At 53.3% G+C, this 19,420-nt stretch overlaps 8 protein-coding genes across 8 annotated transcripts; 6 read left to right on the top strand and 2 right to left on the bottom strand.

Annotated features, from left to right (window-relative positions):
* Window positions 1-247: 247 nt before the first annotated feature.
* BU24DRAFT_489902 (uncharacterized protein) lies at window positions 248-3,734 on the top strand (the record flags this gene model as incomplete). The annotated part of the gene is made up of 3 exons (XM_033533670.1): window positions 248-405; window positions 461-1,142; window positions 1,198-3,734. Exons 2-3 carry the CDS (start codon window positions 746-748, stop codon window positions 3,732-3,734), a joined length of 2,934 nt encoding a protein of 977 aa, XP_033388402.1. The 5' UTR covers window positions 248-405; window positions 461-745.
* A 257-nt stretch (window positions 3,735-3,991) lies between these two features.
* Window positions 3,992-6,462, bottom strand: BU24DRAFT_133108 (uncharacterized protein). The gene has a single exon (XM_033521036.1). It carries the CDS (start codon window positions 6,292-6,294, stop codon window positions 4,072-4,074), a length of 2,223 nt encoding a protein of 740 aa, XP_033388403.1. The 5' UTR covers window positions 6,295-6,462; the 3' UTR covers window positions 3,992-4,071.
* A 2,137-nt stretch (window positions 6,463-8,599) lies between these two features.
* BU24DRAFT_387299 (UDP-glucose 4-epimerase) lies at window positions 8,600-10,321 on the top strand. The gene is made up of 4 exons (XM_033524963.1): window positions 8,600-8,836; window positions 8,921-9,155; window positions 9,218-9,668; window positions 9,729-10,321. The coding sequence occupies exons 1-4, from the start codon at window positions 8,808-8,810 to the stop codon at window positions 10,121-10,123; spliced, it is 1,110 nt and encodes a 369-aa protein (XP_033388404.1). The 5' UTR covers window positions 8,600-8,807; the 3' UTR covers window positions 10,124-10,321.
* A 106-nt stretch (window positions 10,322-10,427) lies between these two features.
* Window positions 10,428-12,350, top strand: BU24DRAFT_419656 (nucleic acid-binding protein). The gene is made up of 3 exons (XM_033527271.1): window positions 10,428-10,957; window positions 11,014-11,582; window positions 11,640-12,350. The coding sequence occupies exons 1-3, from the start codon at window positions 10,769-10,771 to the stop codon at window positions 12,253-12,255; spliced, it is 1,374 nt and encodes a 457-aa protein (XP_033388405.1). The 5' UTR covers window positions 10,428-10,768; the 3' UTR covers window positions 12,256-12,350.
* A 326-nt stretch (window positions 12,351-12,676) lies between these two features.
* On the top strand, window positions 12,677-13,548 carry BU24DRAFT_340709 (cysteine proteinase; the record flags this gene model as incomplete). Its single annotated transcript, XM_033523241.1, has 3 exons — window positions 12,677-12,734; window positions 12,787-13,104; window positions 13,166-13,548. The coding sequence occupies 3 exons, from the start codon at window positions 12,677-12,679 to the stop codon at window positions 13,546-13,548; spliced, it is 759 nt and encodes a 252-aa protein (XP_033388406.1).
* Window positions 13,549-14,280: 732 nt separating this feature from the next.
* BU24DRAFT_459683 (uncharacterized protein) lies at window positions 14,281-16,317 on the top strand (the record flags this gene model as incomplete). Its single annotated transcript, XM_033531746.1, has 3 exons — window positions 14,281-14,579; window positions 14,635-14,786; window positions 14,834-16,317. 3 exons carry the CDS (start codon window positions 14,281-14,283, stop codon window positions 16,315-16,317), a joined length of 1,935 nt encoding a protein of 644 aa, XP_033388407.1.
* Window positions 16,318-16,563: 246 nt separating this feature from the next.
* Window positions 16,564-17,559, bottom strand: BU24DRAFT_341969 (scavenger mRNA decapping enzyme; the record flags this gene model as incomplete). Its single annotated transcript, XM_033523296.1, has 1 exon — window positions 16,564-17,559. The coding sequence occupies one exon, from the start codon at window positions 17,557-17,559 to the stop codon at window positions 16,564-16,566; it is 996 nt and encodes a 331-aa protein (XP_033388408.1).
* A 783-nt stretch (window positions 17,560-18,342) lies between these two features.
* BU24DRAFT_419659 (uncharacterized protein) lies at window positions 18,343-19,254 on the top strand. Its single transcript, XM_033527272.1, has 2 exons — window positions 18,343-18,803; window positions 18,893-19,254. Exons 1-2 carry the CDS (start codon window positions 18,366-18,368, stop codon window positions 19,076-19,078), a joined length of 624 nt encoding a protein of 207 aa, XP_033388409.1. The 5' UTR covers window positions 18,343-18,365; the 3' UTR covers window positions 19,079-19,254.
* Window positions 19,255-19,420: the final 166 nt, after the last annotated feature.

Consider the following 19,420-nt stretch of genomic DNA (forward strand, 5'->3'; position numbering starts at 1 on the left):
GACGGTACCAGGCGGGAAGACGAGCAAAGGTCGCGCAAAAGATCGTGGATGGAGCTTCCGCCTGGAAGAGCGAAAGTGTGATGGACGGGTGAGGATTGGAGCGCCAATTGGCTCCTGCATGACGTCCCCGCGGTTGGCCGGAAACTGCGGCGGTGCAAAATGTGGCTGGTGGGTACACCCAACGAATTAGTGTATATCGCGAAAATCAAAAGTCCATATTCGTCTTCGTCGATGCTGCAGGCATATTCTTGAATACGACCAAACAGGAACCATTTTACGAAAAGCCACTCCCAGTACACTATGGAGACTGATGCTAGTAAGCCTCGACCTGAACCTTCGTCCTCCGGGAAAGGAAAGGGCAGACTGCGTTCAGTAAAGGCGAAAAGAGACGACGATATCATGAATGCAAGTCCCACAAACGCCCATCTTAACGACCATAATTACTAACAGCCCGCTCAAGACAAATGATAGCAGTATTGTGTCCAAACGCAGTGTATCTAAACTATACTTTGCAAATGAACCAGATTTCTATGAACCATTTGTGCCGAAGCATAGTCGGAGGAACCCTCTCATCAATCGAGGCTACTGGCTTCGAATGCACGCTATTGAGCAAGCTGTGTGTCAATTTCTTAAACAGAATGACGACAAACCTAAGCTAATCGTCAATCTGGGCTGTGGATAGTGAGTAAGAGTGCCCCACCTCTCGGTGATAGAAGCACACATCCAACCGCCATGTCTCTTGCACATGGCTGTACCCGGGCTTCCTGCTGATTTAAACAGCGACCCTTTACCATTTCAATTCTGGCACAGACATAAGGCTATTTGCAAGAATGCTACTTTTGTAGACGTGGACTACCCCCAACTCATGGAAAGGAAGCGGGACCGAATATTGGCCAACGGCCTAGTCCGCGATATGATATTCAAGCAGAATGTTCGCCCATCTTCCAAGCAGGTCCTCCTTAGAAGTGATCACTATATGGCTGTTGCCTGTGACCTCAGAGACTTGAAGACCCTGGAGAATATATTGAAAGCGGAGATGAGTTCCGACTCGCATATCCTCTTTGTTGCAGAAGTGTCGATAACCTACATGCCTCTTGTTGATTCCAATGAATTGATCAGGTGGGCTGGGACATTTGACAACGGTAAGCGAAGTGTTCTCTGTGATGTTCTTGCTTTGCTTCTGCTAATCCCGAGAAGCTCAATTCTGCCTGCTGGAGCAGTTCCTTCCGCAGGGTCCAGCCCACCCCTTTGCGAAAACTATGTTGGATCATTTCAACAAATTGAAAACCTCAATATATGCAGTCAATGATTATCCGTCCTTGGACCAACAGGCCTCACGGTTCAGCAATGCAGGCTGGAGAACAGTCAATGCACGTAACCTATGGGATCTATGGTCCGACGAGGTGTTCACTCCATCCAACCTTCGGCGCAATTTGGATTCTATCGAACCATTTGATGAGTGGGAGGAGTTTGCGCTTTTTGCCGGCCACTACTTTTTGATAGTGGCCTCGACCACCCCCACCAACACCGGTGAACAAACCCCTCCTGCAGAGCTGCCGAGAGTGAAGGACCACAAGAGCGCGTCTATTGTGCTAGGATATCACACACCACCTGCAGAAGCAGCGTTGACACTTCGACGATTCGCTGCCGCATTTCGTGCAGGGGATCAGGCCGTTGCCTTCCACGGAGGCCAGGGCTCGCAGCGTCGATTGTCCAGCATTGACACGCTTCGTCGGGAGAATTCGAAGCCCGAACTGCAATCACTAGCAATGCAGCCTGCACGTATAGGTCACACTATCACCAACATCAACGGGACAGATGCATTGATGGTCGGCGGCCGACGGTCGCCTTCTCAAGCACTTGCGGACACATGGCTTATCAAAACCAATGGGGACTTGCAACAAGTGCAAGATCTCTCTCCGGCTCGTTTCAGACACTGTGCCGCAAACGTGACTGTGCCATATGGTGATTCTGAGGTGGAAGGAGTCATAGTTGTTGGCGGCAAAGCAAGTGACGGAACCGTTCTAGAAGACTACAAGCTATGGACGTCCGACGATGGATGGACAGATATTGACGTTGTAGGTCCGCGACCTTCAGCTCGCTTTGGTGCCGCAATTTCGTCAACGGGGTCTGGTTGGGGCCTCATGATTGGGGGCATGCACTCCGACGGCACAGTCAGTGATGAAATTTGGGAATTCCACCTGTCAGCAGCCTCGAAACAACGGCAACTACAGTGGGTCGATCGTACCCGCGACGTGCGTTCAAACACTGCATCCGCATCGCATGGACGGTTCGGTGCCTCCCTCGTCCCATTCGGACAGTCACTGTTGGTTATTGGGGGCATTTGCAGGAAAGAGATCCTTGGCTTCGGTGAAGAGTTACAGATCATCACAGTCGGCGAGGTGATTAACGTGGATCCTGCATATTTTCAGCTGCCAGAAGATGCCATGTTCCTGACCGTTGGTTGCGGCGTTGCTGCCGCCGGCCCCGAAGAGATTGTGGTTGCAGGAGGCGGCGCTGTGTGCTTCTCTATGGGCAGTTTCTGGAACCAGGGATATCTCACCATCACTCGACATGATAACCCAACACCACGAGACTGGTCGTTGTCTAGCATTGAACATGCAGCCACCCGGCCGCGGCATACATCTAACCCTCCCACGACTACATCTGCAGACGACAAGGTCAAGGTCAAGGACAAGGGAAGAAGTATCAACCAGAGCCAGGACAAGGGCAAAAGCAAGAGCAAGGGAAAACAAAAAGGCAAACGAAGCAACTTCGAGCGGACCGACAACGAGGGAAAAGATAGCCGTCACGCCGTGAAGCTCGAGAAGATCACAATCCAAACCGCCGAAGACTTCTCCGAAATCGTCAAAGCCTCCCGTCCAGCCATCATAACCGGCCTCGATCTCGGCCCTTGCACCTCCCTCTGGACGCTCGACTACCTCAAAGACAAAATCGGACCCGACCGCGAAGTCGTGATCCACGAAACCACCTCATCCCACATGACCTTCCAGACCAAAAACTTCCAATACACCAAAACCCCCTTCGGCACCTTCATCGACTCCCTCACCACCACTCCCCCCTCAAAAACCTACCTCCGCTCCGCGTCCTCCACCTCCCCAACCAAGCTCCCCACCCTCCTATCCACCGACTTCCCCACCATCTCCCCCGACTTCACCCTCCCCTCCCTCCTGACTCCCACCATCCCCCCCTCCCGAATCCACTCCACCCCCCTCCGCATCTCGGGCCCCGTCTCCCTCTGGCTCCACTACGACGTCCTCGCCAACATCCTCTGCCAAATCGTCGGCCCCAAAACCCTAACTCTGTACCCCCCCTCCGCGGTCCCACACCTCTCCTTCCCCCCCGGCGCCTCCTCCTCCACCCTCTCCACCCCCCCTTCCCCCGCCCTCACGAACCCACACATCGCGAACCTCTCCCCAGGAGACGTCCTGTTCATCCCGCCCATGTGGTCCCACACCGCGACGCCCGGGTCCTCGCACTCCGTCGCCGTCAACGTATTCTGGCGGAACCTCGACAAGGGGTACGCGGCAGGGCGGGACGTGTACGGGAACCGAGACTTGCAGGCTTACGAGACGGGGAGGAGAGATGTCGAGAGGATTGTTAGGGCGTTTAGGGATGTTCCCGCGGATGTGAAGCGGTTTTATCTGGAGAGGTTGGCGGGGGAGTTGGTGGATGCGGGGAGAAAGGGGGAGAGTGTTGGGAAAAGGGATTAGTTAGTTAGTTGATCACATAGTTAGATGGTTTTCAGTTCAAAAAAGTAGAGCAAAATTTACATATTCAAAATCTTTGATTGGTGTCTCTTTCTCTTGTCATAAAGATACTAAGAAAAGAGAAGAAAAAAGAAGCCCCAGGGCATTATCCCAGAAAACAGAATGCAAGGGAATCTCATAGGGGTGAAGGCACCCTCAAAGAACCCAAAAAAACAAAAAACAAAGCATAAAAAGGGGGGTATTGGGGCCGTTTTGGAGGGGGTATCTATAATATACATATAATCGTTGGGCAAGTGCTTGCTTGCCCTCGGTGGGGTTGAGTGTGGGCGGCAGGTTCTATTTATTCCACATCGTCGTTGCCGTCGACGAGGTCACCGTGGAGGCGCACGCGGTATATACAGGTGTGTTCGGCGCCCCAGTTGCTTTTCACGCGGACCAGGGCTTTGTCGACGGGGACGGTGACTTCGGCGTCGAGGTTGACGGTCTGTACGTGGACGGGCCCGTGGATGTCGTAGGTGAAGGACCCCAGACACACGTAGCCGTCTGGTCCGGCTTCGCAGTTGGGGGCTCCTTCAACCTGATCCACGGTCACGGGTACCCAGAGCTCTACCGCCTTTGGCGCCGACTTTATGTCGACTGAGGCTTGTTTTGGTAGATGTTCAATGGTTACCTGGCGCGGCAGCATCTTTTTGCCGAGAGAGACGGACAGCTGGGCTAGGCCCAAGCTGCCTTCGGCTGGTGCGGCGCACCAGCAGTCGCCAGGCTCGTACCATGGCTGCAGGGCGGTGACGGGGGGTGGACGGTGAGAAGAGGGGAGTACGATCCTGGCGAGCTTGGAGGCGATGGTTATGTCGCTAGACGGAGTATATGACGGGGACGTCTCTCTTTGGTTGATGCGAGCGCCATTTCCAATCGAAAAGAAATTGATCTTGCGGAAGTCTATCTCCGCAATGGCTGCGAGAGCGAGGCTTAGATGACGGTTCTCTTCAACGTCGGCACGCTGTCGCCCAACATCTTGAGGGGAATTGATTTTTTTGTCGAGTGCCTTGATGGCAGCAAATGCCATATCCATACGCTTTTCGACGTGCTCCGCCTGATCGGCGTACTTCTTCGCCATCAGATCAAGAAACTCCTCACGACCAAGTGCTGTCCATCTGTCCATAGGATTCTTTAAGAGATAGTTGATGATCCTCCGATTCTTCTCCTCGAACTCGTCCCAGGCAGCATCCACCTTGGGCGTGGGGCTATCCAGACCTTTGGTCTGAAGTTTGGTGACAATGGCTCTCCAGAACTCGTCAGGAATTTCGAGATAGCCTTGACGGTCGCGGGTTACAATGATGGTAGGTGGAAGGAAAGTCCTCAACTTGCTCGACAGGCCTTTGACTGAACTCGACAGGCCTTGAACTGAACGTTCCAACTTGATGAAGCGGTCAATATCGGACACTTTTCCCAGAGAGGCCGGATCAAGGACAATGTCTTCGTCCTCCGAGGCGTTGTATATTCCGTCGCCGATGTCGAGGTCGTTTGATTCGGGTGCCGGTGGCTCGATCCAATGGATGACACTGTTCCAAGTGTATGCGATGCGGGAGCCAAAGGCATCTAGGAATTGTGGGCTGGAAGAAGATGAATGTTTCATAACCTGAGAAAGCAGGACTGAACCAGCGAGAATTGCAGCGATCAGCAAAGCATCCCAGAGACGGGGCTTGACAAGGGTATTGTAGGTACTCTGCGGCTTGTTGTCGGGTTCATCGTCGCGTTCCGGTTGGGTTGCCCGGGACGCCTGTGGAGGCTGGCGAGGACTGTCCAGGTTTGCACCGCGGCGGATAGGAGGTGCATTGAGCCCAAGACCATGTGAAGGACGTGTGATATCAGCATCACGGCGGAAGCCAGTGGTATGAGTGACGTCCCGGTCGACCCAAGGGGCCCTGTAATGAATAGAAGATCGAAGGGAGCCGTTTGCGGTAGTACCGGTGGGAAGCATAACCTCTTCGTGGAGGTACGACTTGGACCTGTCGATCTCAGACGGCGTCGGGGAGCCTTCATCTACGTGAGAAGCTTGCGAGGGGGCAGCTGCATAGCGGCTTGTGCTGGCAAAAGATGAGACTTGATTGCGACGAGCTAGATTGTGACCAGTGGTAGAGTGAACTGCGGATATAGAAGGTGACGGACTGGGAGCGGCTGGAGAATCGCGCTCGAAGGTCTCGATAATTGAAGTCTTGGTAGCAGATTGACCTCCAATAGAGGATTGGTCGTCATCGTCATCATCGTCATCACGTGCGACGGCCGTTTGGCGCTGAGCATCAAATGCCTGTACAAATCCAGTTTGATTGATGGTCAAAGCCTCGGCGGCACCAAGGCGACCGGACGCACCGTATGCGCTTGATTGGTTTGCCTTGAGCTTAGGGAGCGGACCCTTGCGTCGTACACTGGCACGACCTGGAGTAGTGGAAGCAGCAACAGACTGGTCCACGGAGGCAACCGAACGTGCGACCGAGGCAAGACGCGTTGAGCGACGAGCTGGCGTGGGAGCGAGGCCATTCTGGCCGGATACAGACTGGGCCATGTCGAACTCAACCTGGTGAAGAGATGATGATGGGGATGTTGATGGATGAACAGTGGCCTATGTTGAAGACCAATTAATCTGAGTGTTGCGTGAGCATAATCGAGTATAGAAAGTAGTGGTGTGGAGGGACTGAAAGAGAAGAGGTAGATGGAAGAGTGAAGTTGTGGGAAGAACGATAGAGGAATAGAAGGACAGTGAAAACTTTGCTGTCTACGGTGCATATAGTTGTTGACATTTGCGAGTGGCAATAATCACTTCGCAACAATAACAACCGGGGGGTCGGGGTGATAGCAAGTGAAGGCGAGTCCCAAAGTGGACGGGCAGAATAAGGACCACAATGGAACATCTGATAAACTGTGGAGACACAATGTACAAGTCAATAGAAAGAGTAGAGTTGAACTTCAAGATTACAATATATCAATGTAATCTGAAACCAAGGCGAACATTTGGAGTTACCCTTCACGATGTAGAGGGACGGGGTCAAGAAAAATGCCTTGCACTTACGAATTATGATGGGCGAACGGTCTTCAAGACGTCACGTCACCGACACTGTAAAGGAACTCCAGGTTCCAGTAAGGATGCGTAAACAAATACGTTGTTTTTGGCGGTTGGTCAAGGATATGGCGGTTGACGTTGGTAGATGGGATTTGCCGTAGGGCAAAACACGTGTACTGGGAGAGGTCGACGCGTTAGGTCCAGAAAGAAAACGTGACTCGAAGTTTAGTATGATAGCGAGACTTGGGAGGATGAGTAGATGGATGGACGATGCATTTTCCCCAGACTAGGATGTGGCGGTATGAGAACGTGGAGATGGCCGATGAGATGATGCAGGGTAGAGCTGGGTGGTCGTACGGTGTGTAGGGAGGTAGTTAGTGAGTAGTTGGTAGGACGTAGGGATGGAGGTTGATGATGATCGGGAGAAGACTTGATGCGCGTTCCGGCAGGAAAGACGAGAGAAAGAGAGAGTACGAGTAGAGAGACGGAGAAGGAGAAGGCTTGTGGCTTGTGCTTGCCCTGCCTTGTCCTGGCCCTGCGCATTTCTTTGCGACACGTCAATCATCATCGCGCGTCTCGCTCGTTCTCCTCACAAAGACAGGCATCTTAGCGAATAGGCGGTGAACACTGGCAGAACCAACCCCTCGACCATGGACGATGATAATAAGAACAATGGAATCGGAATCGATTGATGGTTTGTTTGTTTATCGCAGAAGAACAATCAAATGACTTGAAGCTTGGCTTTGATTCGCGATGCACGGCAGAAAATCATAGCAAGACGATGGCGATGACAGAATAGCATAACACAACACCAGATCAGTAGGGAAAAAAGGGGAATGGTAAGAAAGTTATGGTCATCGAGTCAGGGTCTGGCCTTGGTTCGCCGTACCAATGAACACGGCGGCCATCAAGTGCCGGACGTCGAGCTGATGGAGTCCAGGTTGCCAGGCCCACCGCTACTGGATGCACCTGGTGTGTAGATACACATAGGTAGACCGTACCTAGATAGCAGGCGTGCGCTATGTATACTGTGGTATGCCACCTACTTGTACGGCTGTACCGTAGGGTGGGCGTGGAAGTAAGGTAAGCACAGGGTAGGTGGGATGTACCGCTATAAGTACCTGGTACCTGGTACCTGAACGAGGGCGAGGATGTCGTGCCCGGGGATCATTCACTGGGCGCATCTAGAAGTAATGTTAGGCGAGTGGCGAGTATCCGCGATGCGCTGTCCGTCAATCGCCTCGGAAGCCATTAGTAGTGGATTGCGAGAAAAAGAAAGAGGTAAGGCCGAGAAGACCATGTCCATGAGAGGATGTGGCTGTATTGATATTGGAAAGCTGAAGAGTGTAAGAGTGTCTAAAATAGAATACGCGGTCTGGAAGCGGGTAGTGGGAGGATAGTGGCATAAGAAAAGTGCGTGTACGTGGGGACAATGGCGCCGCTGAATGGAAGGGACTGGAGCGATGGTTTGGGACGTCTAGATGTCTATAGGTGGCTTGACAAGGATGGAAAGGGCCATCACTGGTACGAATTGGGACTGATGAGAAAGCTGATAGTGCAATTGAGGCTGGAATTGGCGATAAAGAGGATTTAACGAAAAGGGAAGAGAGAGAAAAGAAGGGGACAGTGAATGTATTGGGATGAGATGAGAGAGGGAGAGGAAAAAGAGTTGAGGGTGGGATGAGATGGATGTGCGCCATTCAGGGAAGGAGCCTCCTCGCTTATCCGTTTTGGGGAACGCGTCCGCTATTTCAGCTCCACTCCCACTATCGATGCTACTGGGCTGGTGAGTGAGAAAACGAAAGATTCTGGGATTGAGATTATTGGGATTAGTATTATTGCTCTAGGTACTCTACTACTACTCTACTACTCTACTACTCTACTGTTTGTCCTGTAGCTATAATAGCTTCCTCACCTCCGTCCAATTCTTACTTCCTTTCTGTTCTTCCTTCTACATTCCATCCACCTCAATCAAAACTTAACATCTCCATCCATCTACCCCCACTTCTCTATTCACAATGGTTGTCGGATCTGTTCTCGTTGCTGGGTGAGTACCTACCTACCCTTTCCCCCTCCCCACCCTTGTTGTCCTTAATGAGGGGCATAAGCTAAACAAATCATTCACAAACAGAGGAACCGGCTACATTGGCTCCTTCACCGTCCTCGCCCTTCTCGAGGCCGACTACAAGGTCGTCATCGTCGACAACCTCTACAACTCTGACGTCGAGGTCCTCAACCGCATTGAGCTCATCAGCGGCAAGCGCCCCGCCTTCTACAACGTCGACATCACCGATGAGGCTGCTTTGGACAAGGTCTTCCAGGAGCACCCCGACATTGACAATGTCATCCACTTCGCCGCCTTGAAGGTATGTCTACAATCCACTCGACTCGTTAACTTGGATCCCCCGCCCACTGACACCGCTCCTAGGCCGTCGGAGAGTCCGCTGAGATTCCTCTCGAGTACTACCGCGTCAACGTCTACGGCAGCGTTGCCCTGCTCAGCTCCATGACCAAGCACAATGTCACCAACATTGTCTTCTCTTCCTCTGCCACCGTCTACGGTGATGCCACCCGTTTCCCTAACATGATCCCCATCCCCGAGCATTGCCCTATCGGTCCCACCAACACCTACGGTCGCACCAAGTCGACCGTTGAGTCCGTCATCACCGACCACATCGAAGCTCAGCGTATGAAGGCCAAGAAGAACGGCGAGTCTGGTGAGCAGTGGAACGGTGCTTTGCTCAGATACTTCAACCCCTGCGGTGCTCACCCCAGCGGTATCATGGGCGAGAACCCATTGGGTGTCCCCTACAACCTTCTTCCCCTCCTCGCTCAGGTTGCGACCGGAAAGCGCGAGAAGTTGCTCGTATTCGGAGATGGTAAGTCTTTGAGCGCACCCTCCATTAGGTTTTGTTGAACCCGTTCTAACTTGTCCCAAGACTACGCTTCCAAGGATGGTACTGCCATCCGTGACTACATTCACGTGCTCGACCTTGCCAAGGGCCATCTCGTCGCTCTCAACTACCTCCGCGAGAAGCACCCTGGTGTGAAGGCATGGAACCTTGGCAGCGGCAGGGGCTCCACCGTCTTTGAGATGATCAAGGCTTTCAGCACTGCCGTCGGCCGTGATCTTGCCTACGAGGTCGCTCCCCGTCGCCAGGGTGACGTGCTCGATCTTACCGCCAACCCCACTCTGGCGAACAAGGAATTGAACTGGAAGACTGAGCTCACGCTCGAGGACGCCTGCGTCGACCTGTGGAAGTGGACCAAGAACAACCCTGAGGGTTATGCCCAGCAGCCTCCCCAGGAGTTCCTCGATGCCCTCAAGAAATAGAGTCTTGGAGGTGTATGAACGGCAAGCGTGGCCTACAAAAGTTTTGACATGCGCATTGGACTGAAATAAAGGATGGAATTGGAAAAATCCTTGGTGCATTGCTTGCGAACACGCACATATATCATCATCATACTACTACATTAATATACCACGAAACGAGAGATATGACTAATAGAATATTTACACTTATACCCGGACTTGCACTTATATTTCCATTGAAAGTCTTGGACACCCTGTTGTATGAATACCATTCGAGAGTTTCTCAAAGTCTAATAAATTCCTGTATGTGGACAAGTAAATTCGTACCTAATTCTGGATGATCTGCTGTTGGCCTGTGCGGGCGGGCGGGCTTCTCTCACTGCCAACTGGAGGCTGCCCCGCTGCTGAATTTTGAGACCAATGGAGTCACGTTAGTCATTATTTCAGATGCATACCCTCAATTCCACCACCACCCTGCGCTGCCTCCGCACTATACGTCTTCAATCTCAATTTCACACACCCAGGCTGTCAATACCTTTGCGATCGCCGGCTGCAGTACAGGTGCCCCTTCGTTCGGCTGCATCCCTTTCTTATACCTTCAACCCGGATTTCTTCACCCCGCTTCGACCATTGTTGATCAACTTCTTTCAACCTCTATTCCCCAAAATGGCGAGCTCTGCTACCATCGACGAAACCTTGACGGCTTTCCTCAAATCTCACGCCCCTAACGACGTGGCTGCTGAGACCGACCCCGTCAAGGCCTCCCAGACTCTCTTCCCTACCGCTATTTACACTGACGCCGAGAAGACGGAGATCAGTCAATGGGTGATCACTTCCGCCCACCTTGCTTCCACGGTTCGTGTTATAAAAGATAAAGAACTAAATCAATCAAATGCTGACACAATCCACAGACCGAGGACGCCGCCAAAGCATCTGAGCGTCTCTCCTCCCTCAACACCCACCTCTCCAGCCGAACCACCCTTCTGGGCGCAAAGCCCTCCGTTGCTGATATCGCAGTGTACCAGAAGCTCGCACCGATTGTGTCGAAATGGACCGCCGAGGAGAGGACAGGCGAGCAGGGATACCATCACATCGTCAGGCACGTGGACTTCGTCCAGAACTCGCCAGTCTTCGGATTGAAGTTGGACAGCAAGGTCGACATTGACGCCAACAACGTCATCTTCAAGATCAAGCCCATCGACGCCAAGGCCGAGAAGGAGCGCAAGAAGAAGGAGAAGGAAGCTGCTGCTGCCGCCGCCGCCGCTGGTGCTTCCGCGTCTGGTGCTACAGCTACCACTGCCACTGGAGAGCAGGGTGCAGAGGGCAAGAAGAGCAAGAAGGAGAAGGTCAAGGATAAGGTTCAGGCTGCAGGACAGGCCATTGCCTCGACTGTGACTGGAAAGGCTGGACCTCCCGAGGGTGCTCCCACCAAGAAGAAGGAAAAGAAGGAGAAGCAGCCCAAGCCTCAGAAGCCCGCTCCGTAAGTCTTGATCTCGTGCCATGGCTCACAATAATAGAAAGCTAATACTCCCACTAGAGTTGAGAAGCCATTGTCTCCCGCCCTCATTGACCTCCGAGTCGGACACATCCTCAAGGCGGAGCGCCACCCCAATGCCGATTCCCTCTACGTCAGCACCATCGCCATGGGCGACGCGCCAGGAACCGACAACACCTCCGAGTACGAGGGACAGATCGTCCGCACCGTGTGCTCCGGCCTCAACGGACTCATTCCCCTCGAGGAGATGCAGAACAGGAAGATCGTCGCCGTGTGCAACCTGAAGCCCGTCACCATGCGCGGCATCAAGTCATGCGCCATGGTCCTTGCCGCGTCGCCCAGGGTCCAGGAGGGCGAGGATAGCCACAAGGGCCCCGTCGAGCTCGTCAACCTGCCCGAGGGCGCAAAGGCCGGAGACAGGGTCTACTTCGAGGGATGGGAGGGCGAGCCCGAGGCAGTGCTCAACCCCAAGAAGAAGATCTGGGAGACCATCCAGCCTGGTTTCACGACCACCGATGCCTTGGAGGTCGCGTTCAATGTCGAGGATGTTCCTCAACTGTCAGGCGAGGGAGCGGACAAGAAGACTGGCATTGCTAAGCTCAAGACTGCCAGCGGTCCTTGTCTCGTCAGCACGCTCAAGAACGCTGTTGTGCGATAGAGCTCTGGTGTGATATGCAATCAAACACCAGATAAAGAAATTAGATATATCAAGAAAAGAATTCAAGGCAAATGCAACAACAATGTACCAGCTCCAAACTTCTCAAATTCAATGGTGTTAAACTAAGTTATCTACTTCATAATATGCCCTAACAATATGCCCATGCCCAAACATCTCATCGAGAGAAAGCCCTCGCCTTTGGTGGATTGAGGTAAGGCCTACAAATCGCGGGGCTGTTTGTCGGCAGGGGAAGCCGGAGTGCCACAATTAAGCGTTTGCTGCCTGCAGCTCAAGCTACCCCGCGTGCCCGCGTCACGTCAACAGGGCCTACCGCGCAGCCATTTATAAGGTTGCTTGCCGCCTCTACTTAAATTATACATCAAACAACTCCCCAACAGCACCATCGACCAGTATTTCGAACATGGCAGCCGAAAACTCCCCAGACGCACCGGCTACGGCCAAAAAGTTCGTGCCATTAGGTACAATTCATGATTCCCAAGTCACAAGCCGTATACTAACACCTCCACACAGAGAACAACCCCGAAGTTATGTCATCGCTCGTGCACAAGCTCGGACTCTCCCAGAACCTTACCTTCCACGATGTTTTCAGCATCGACGAGCCGGAGCTGCTCGCCTTTGTGCCGCGCCCCGCGCACGCCCTGCTCCTCATCTTCCCCGTCTCCGAGACATACGAGAAGTTCCGCGTGCAGGAGGACCAGGAGAAACAGCAGTACGCGGGGAGTGGGCCGGACGAGGAGGTCATCTGGTACAAGCAGACCATCTCCAATGCTTGCGGCCTCATCGGGCTGCTCCACGGTGTCTCGAATGGGGAGGCACGCGCGCACATCGGTTTGTCTACCTGTTGTAGGTCCTTGTTTCAGTGTGTCAGGATGCTGATGTCGTACTGCAGAACCTGACTCAAGTCTTGCGGAGTTGCTGCGTGACGTAGTTCCCTTGAAGCCGAATGAGCGTGCGGACTGGTTGTATGATTCCGAGGCGCTGGAGTCGGCGCATCAGGATGCTGCGGCGGGTGGCGATACGTCGGCGCCGGCTGCGGAGGACAATGTTGATTTGCACTTCGTCTGCTTTGTCAAGTCGAAGGAGAATAACCTCTGGGAACTGGATGGTCGCCGCAAGGGGCCATTGAACCGCGGTCCACTCCCCGCAGATGAGGATGTGCTGGGCGAGAAGGCACTTGAACTCGGAGTGCGGAGCTTCCTCAAGCGTGAGGCAGAAGCTGGTGGTGGAGATCTCCGATTCAGTCTCATCGTGTTGGCGCCTTCTTTGGATTGAGAGGCCGAGCTTGATATTGTCATGCGCGGGGTGATGCAGTTCAATCCTGCAGACGAGCCAGAAGCAGAAGGTTGGTGTAACTCAGTGAACTGGCGGTTGCATATGTCTCCCGCGCGTCAGAGGGACCAATTGGCTCACTTCGCGCGATCGAGATCTCCATCGCTCCAGCGCTGGAAAGGTACGGCCTGGAATGTATCGAAAACAGGGAAGAAACTACGACTTCTCACATGTCGCCTTGGCCCAGTCATGGCGGTCAGAGGGGAATTTGAATGCCTAGATAAGGAAATTAAAGAGCAGCTCCACGAATGCCATCATCGCCAGCATTAGTAACGGCCCTCAATAGATTTATCAACCCCTCTCTTCACGAATGAAATTCCTGCAATCAAGTAGCGAAGCCGCGCCCACCTGTGGGGTGAGTGCGGTTAACCATCTCAAGTACCCTTTGTGCGTTGACCGTTTTCGGCGACGGTAGGTCTGAACATCAGGTGCTTCTTGCTGGCAATTGAGACAATGGCTAGAACCATCTAAAACATCGAGATTTTGTCTACATCCTTTACAATCCACCTGCTAACATAACACATCTTTGTAGACCATGATGCGATACAGATCGTACGTTGACCTCTCCCAAAACCCATCGAGTCGCCATCATCCATAAGACTGCCATCCAGCGGGGGGAAGTCCAAACTCGCAACCATCAGATCGTTCGCAGATGGTACCTTCCAAGGTTTCAGCATGGCGCGCTTCAGGGTAAACATAAAGTGCGACAGTCGACGCTTTTCTTACGTCCACCCATGCAGTGCAATGTACATCCTGCTGCTCCCTCTAGTTGCACTGGCGTCGACGGCAAATGCCACCCCCGTGCCGAAATCAAACCTGTCGAGCCACCAAAGCGTCGCCACGTCGAACCCGTTCGGTCGGCGAGCGACTTTCAACGTTAGGGTGGCTGCGGCGACATGTGCGGCCGTCAGTATGACGGCGTGCTGCGTTGCGTTCTACTGGTTCTATCGCATGGAGAAGCGGTTTAGGCATCGGTAAGGGGTTGCATGCTATGATAGGCGATTGAGTGAATGCTGACGATCGGAGTAGACTCATTATGATCTTGATCTTCGGCGATCTCATAAAGACGACCTGGCTCTTCATCTTCGCGATTGTCTCAATGTACCAAGGCACGGTGTTTACGACTTCGTCTTTCTGCCAGGCAAGCGGTTTTTTCATCCAGTATGGCCTCGAAACTAGTGGTACGATTACAGACTTGATGTAGAGGCTGGACTAAATCATTCTACAGATTATGCCGTGCTGGTCATCTCCATACATGGCGCTTTCCAAGTCTTCCGCCCGTCTGTTGTCTCCCAGAACGACGGACTGTATAAGTATCGAAACATAGTCTATGCTGGAGCCTTCATTCTCCCCATGATGATGGCATCTCTGGCGTTTATCAACCCGCACTGGGGATACATGTCCGTGGGAGCATTCTGCGGGCTCCCTATCCGGCCATTTTGGTACCGACTCGCCCTGAACTGGATACCGCGATACATTGTCGCAGTCGTAATCCTCGCATTGGCAATTGCAATCTACGCTCACGTCGGTTTCGAGTTTCGAGCTTTTTCGAGATACGACCACCAGCACAAGACTTCGCTGTCTACGGCCACGCCCATGCTTTCAGTTGCTGGTGACGCTGATGCTGCTACTATTCCTGAATCCTCGCGGGCCCAATCTATGGATACACAGGCTTTCAAAGGGAGGAGACCGTCCTCTGTCATGAACGACATGGTGTCACTCCGCAGGCCGTCGACAGTGATGTTCGAAACCGACTTGATTCGGCCTCCACATACTCCCCTTGATCTAGAAAGCCGCGCTCAAAGCGCGCCTCCAGAGATACTACCCGTCGCCCCAGTCCCGCCATCCATGCACGTTCTCAGCGATCTCGCCCTCTCCAGCTTCAAAATCCAGCCCAGCAAGCCCGATGGCTCCCTCGAAAACAACCCCTCAAGCTCACTCTCCGCGCTCAACACCCCCGCCGCCATCGCCGAAGAGCACGCCCCCTCCCCTTTCAGCGACACCGCGCAATCCCCCATCCAACGCCAACTCATCCGGCAGCGCGCCCGGATCCACCGACAACTCCGCCTCATGTTCATCTACCCGCTCGTCTACGTCCTCATGTGGCTCGTCCCCTTCATAATGCACTGCATGAACTACGACGACCGCTGGGCCGCCCATCCCGTCTACTGGCTCTCGTTCCTCGCAACCATCTGCATCACCCTCATGGGCGCCGTCGACTGCCTCATCTTTTCCCTCCGCGAGCGGCCCTGGCGCCACATCCCCCACTCCGACGGCTCCTTCCGCGGCTCCTTCCTGTGCTGGCGGACGGAGGTCAATCCCCGTCCGCGCGTCACTCGTCCGAGTGAGGCTCTGCAGCGCGCGCTCACGGAGACGGCGCCGTATAATTACTTTTCGCCCAGTGCGACTGTCATCGAGCAGCCGGTCAAAGCGAAGGTGCCGGGGTTCCCGAATATCATGGACATGGTGCCGCGTGTGAGGAGTAGTGGGGGCAGTGATTCGCAAAGGGCGGCGGCGGGGTTGGCGAGGGAGAGGTTAGAGAAGGAGAAGGAGGATAGGTTGGTGGGGTGGAGGAGTAGGTCGAGGGTGCTTGGTGGGGCGGCGAGTAGGCATACGTTGGATGGGATTGATAGTCGGGGGGAGGAGGAGGCTGAGAGGCTGGATGTTGTGGGGGGCGATGCGGAGAAGGGGAAGGAGAAGGAGAGTGTGTAGGCAGAGTTGCAGTTGATGGTAATGAAGAGGTTGAGCAATGTTGTTGTGGTGGATAATGGGCGGAAGGGAGTGTTGCATGGGTTCTACTATTGCAGGGGCGGTGTTTGATTTCGGTGATATCTGAGGCTCTTGTGTACTTGCGAGTACCAAGAGCGAACATTTCGGTCATGTCTATGTTATGCATCTACAATAGTCTTGTCTTCCATCTAAACTTTCCCTCTCTGCCCCTCAATGCCTGTTGAACATTCACAACTCAACCGCCCTCCCCTCCTTAAGCGGCAGCCAAATCTTCTCCCACAGCTCACTCTGCTCACCAACATGATACGTCAAATCCACATCCGCCATACTCGCCTCCACCCCATCCTCCCTATCCCTCAAATTCTCCAACACCGAAACCACATTCTCCAACCCCAGCGCCTTCCCCGTCGCCTGCGTGTTCCCCGCCTCCAATCCCACATGCACGACATGAACATGAAAATGATAATACGTCGGCTGATAATGCACATACATCTTCAACATGTCCCTCTCGACCCCCTGCCCACCATACAACTCCACCGTCTTCTCCACCAACCTCTCCCGCACATGCCTCACCCACTCCCCATCCCCCTTCTTCAAGTCCCTCACGCTCCACAAATCTCTCCTGTCCACCAGCCCAAGCAAATGCAGACTCTCCATCGTCTTCCGGTCCCAATTGAGGTCCGGCAGGATGAGGAACCCGTCGCGCTCCCCGCGCTTCTCCCGGTAGATGATGTCGTCCTGCTCGGTGACGCCGTCCAGGATGTTGAACACCCAGTTCAAGCGGCCGGCCTCGCGCACCGCGGCCATGTAGGGGCGGACGTGTGCGGCGTAGATGGCGGGCGTCTCCGTGACGACGCGGAGGGGCTGCTTGGTGTATTTTTTGATGTGCTGCGGGGTGCAGGGGTAGATGAGGTTGAGTTTTAGGTCCGCGGTGGAGGGGGAGAGGGGGAGGGAGGGGGAGCTGTGGGCGAGGAACCACGCGTATATGTCGTTGGCGCCGAGGTTTTTGATGCCGGTTAGGGTGCTGGGGAAGGTGGTGATGGTGGAGGGGGCGGTGGAGAAGGCGGCGCGCTCGGCGATGAGGAGGGCGGGTTTGGAGGCGATGGTGCCGAGGAGGGAGATCCGGCGGCCGGCTTGGTCGGCGTTGAGGAGGCGGGTGGGTGAGAATTGAGGGATCAGGGATTCGACGTGGGCGGCGACGTCGGGGGGTGTGGTGGAGGTCATGCTTGGTGAATTGGGGGATGTGGTCCGATGGTTGAAGGTGGAGGGGTTTGGTTTATGGTCCGTCCTCTTTTGGGTTTGGTTGTTTGGGAGGTAGGTTGAAGAGAGATATGGCCAGTGTATGGGTGAATTGGTGTTGATGTTTTGAAGTCTGGTATATGTCAGATGTGTGTATAACTTTTGATAGTGAAGGGATTTGGTGGTGAGACAGTGAAAGGGTTTGGTATGCATTCTTCTATAATATGACCATAGTGTGATCCAGAGTTTTGAGACATGATATACTATGACCGAGTAAAGGAAACAATGTTTCCATAGAGAACATAGAAGAATTGAGAGATTCTATCGACATTGATATGTGCGATGTAAGCAGGTATGCGGGGCTGTATGAAATTTTGCAAGGAAAACATGGACAAGAATTGGTTGACATGTTCCAAGATAATGAAAACTGGAGCTTCCGACCATAGCTGGTATCGAAAATATCCACTTACCTGGCAGTGATGGCAACTTATATTGTTCCTTGAGGTGATGTCTGTCCACTGGCAGTAGGCCCAATTGAGATGGATGATGGGGGGTTGTATCAGCACGTGACCTGGTGTTGAGTCGCGTCGTCCAGTCAACCCAGGTTCCGCCAAGCCCTCTCTACCCACTGTAATGAGATCATTCCTATTAGTCTGCAGTGAAACAGCTCCCTCCAGCTCCACATCACCACCACTCCCTCCCTGACCCATCACAGCCTCGATAATTACTCTGCATATTCATAGTCTCAAAACTAGTAACCCGCGCATCAAACAAGCAACGTCTATCTCACAATGCCACCCAAACGACGAACCACAGGCACCGCCACGGCTGCGAAGTCGAACCAATCCACCCTCGCATTCCACGGCGCATCCAATAAAGTCACCAAAGCCGGCGCTCGAACGCACAATGCAAAGAGTCTGCTCAACGACACACCGCAGAAGGCGACCGAGCCTGCCGTAGCTGAGATTGCTACAACCAAAGAGGTCGAGGTCGAACCCACCACTGTGGAGGAACCCACGACTGCGGACGCTGCGATCATTGACGAAGCCGAGAAAGCTATCGCCCCGTCATCACCGGAGGACGATGAAGCGAGGCGCATAACGAAGGCGAAGATAGAGAAATATTGGAAGGCGAAGGAAGCGGAGAGGAAGGCGCCTAGAGTGCACCAGGGCACTCTGAGCACACATGAGAAGATTCTCAGGGAATTCGACATGTCTTCGCAATATGGGGTAGGTACTTTGTCATTCAGGACTCCACGTTTTTTTCTCCCATAGATAGTCCTGTTCTCTCCAAATTCATTTTGCTAACTGTGGCTTAGCCATGTACTGGAATCGCTCGTTTAAAGCGCTGGAAGCGGGCGCATCGTCTGGGATTGGCCCCGCCCATTGAGGTTTTGGCTGTTCTGTTGAAGGAACAAGAGAGCAGTGACAAGCTGTCATCACAAAGATCACAGGTTGATGAGATCCTCAGCTCGCGAAACATGGTAGTTGAGGCCGAGGCTTAGTCGTCGCTAGGTGCTTGGAATGATATATTCGAACATGGGAAACACAATCAATGGAGTTCTGGAGTCGGAAAAGGATTTTTCAGTCGATCTGCCGAACTCGGCCAAAGCGTGTGTATTTGTTCTAACGTCGCATGATACGCACAATATGAAATGAAAATTTTCAATTCAAGAATAAAGATGCTCTTGTGAACGAGGCACGGCGAAGTGAATACTATAAGTATTGTGGTGTAAGGTGACTTCCTGCTCATCGTATACCTGCTCTTGCTGTCTTGGGACAGAATATACGTCAACTCATTCCAACTAATTTACCTCTACACTCCTCCGCACCTCTACCCTTCATTG

This window comes from Aaosphaeria arxii (genome assembly GCF_010015735.1).
Source record: "Aaosphaeria arxii CBS 175.79 unplaced genomic scaffold BU24scaffold_2, whole genome shotgun sequence".
Taxonomy (NCBI): domain Eukaryota; kingdom Fungi; phylum Ascomycota; class Dothideomycetes; order Pleosporales; genus Aaosphaeria; species Aaosphaeria arxii.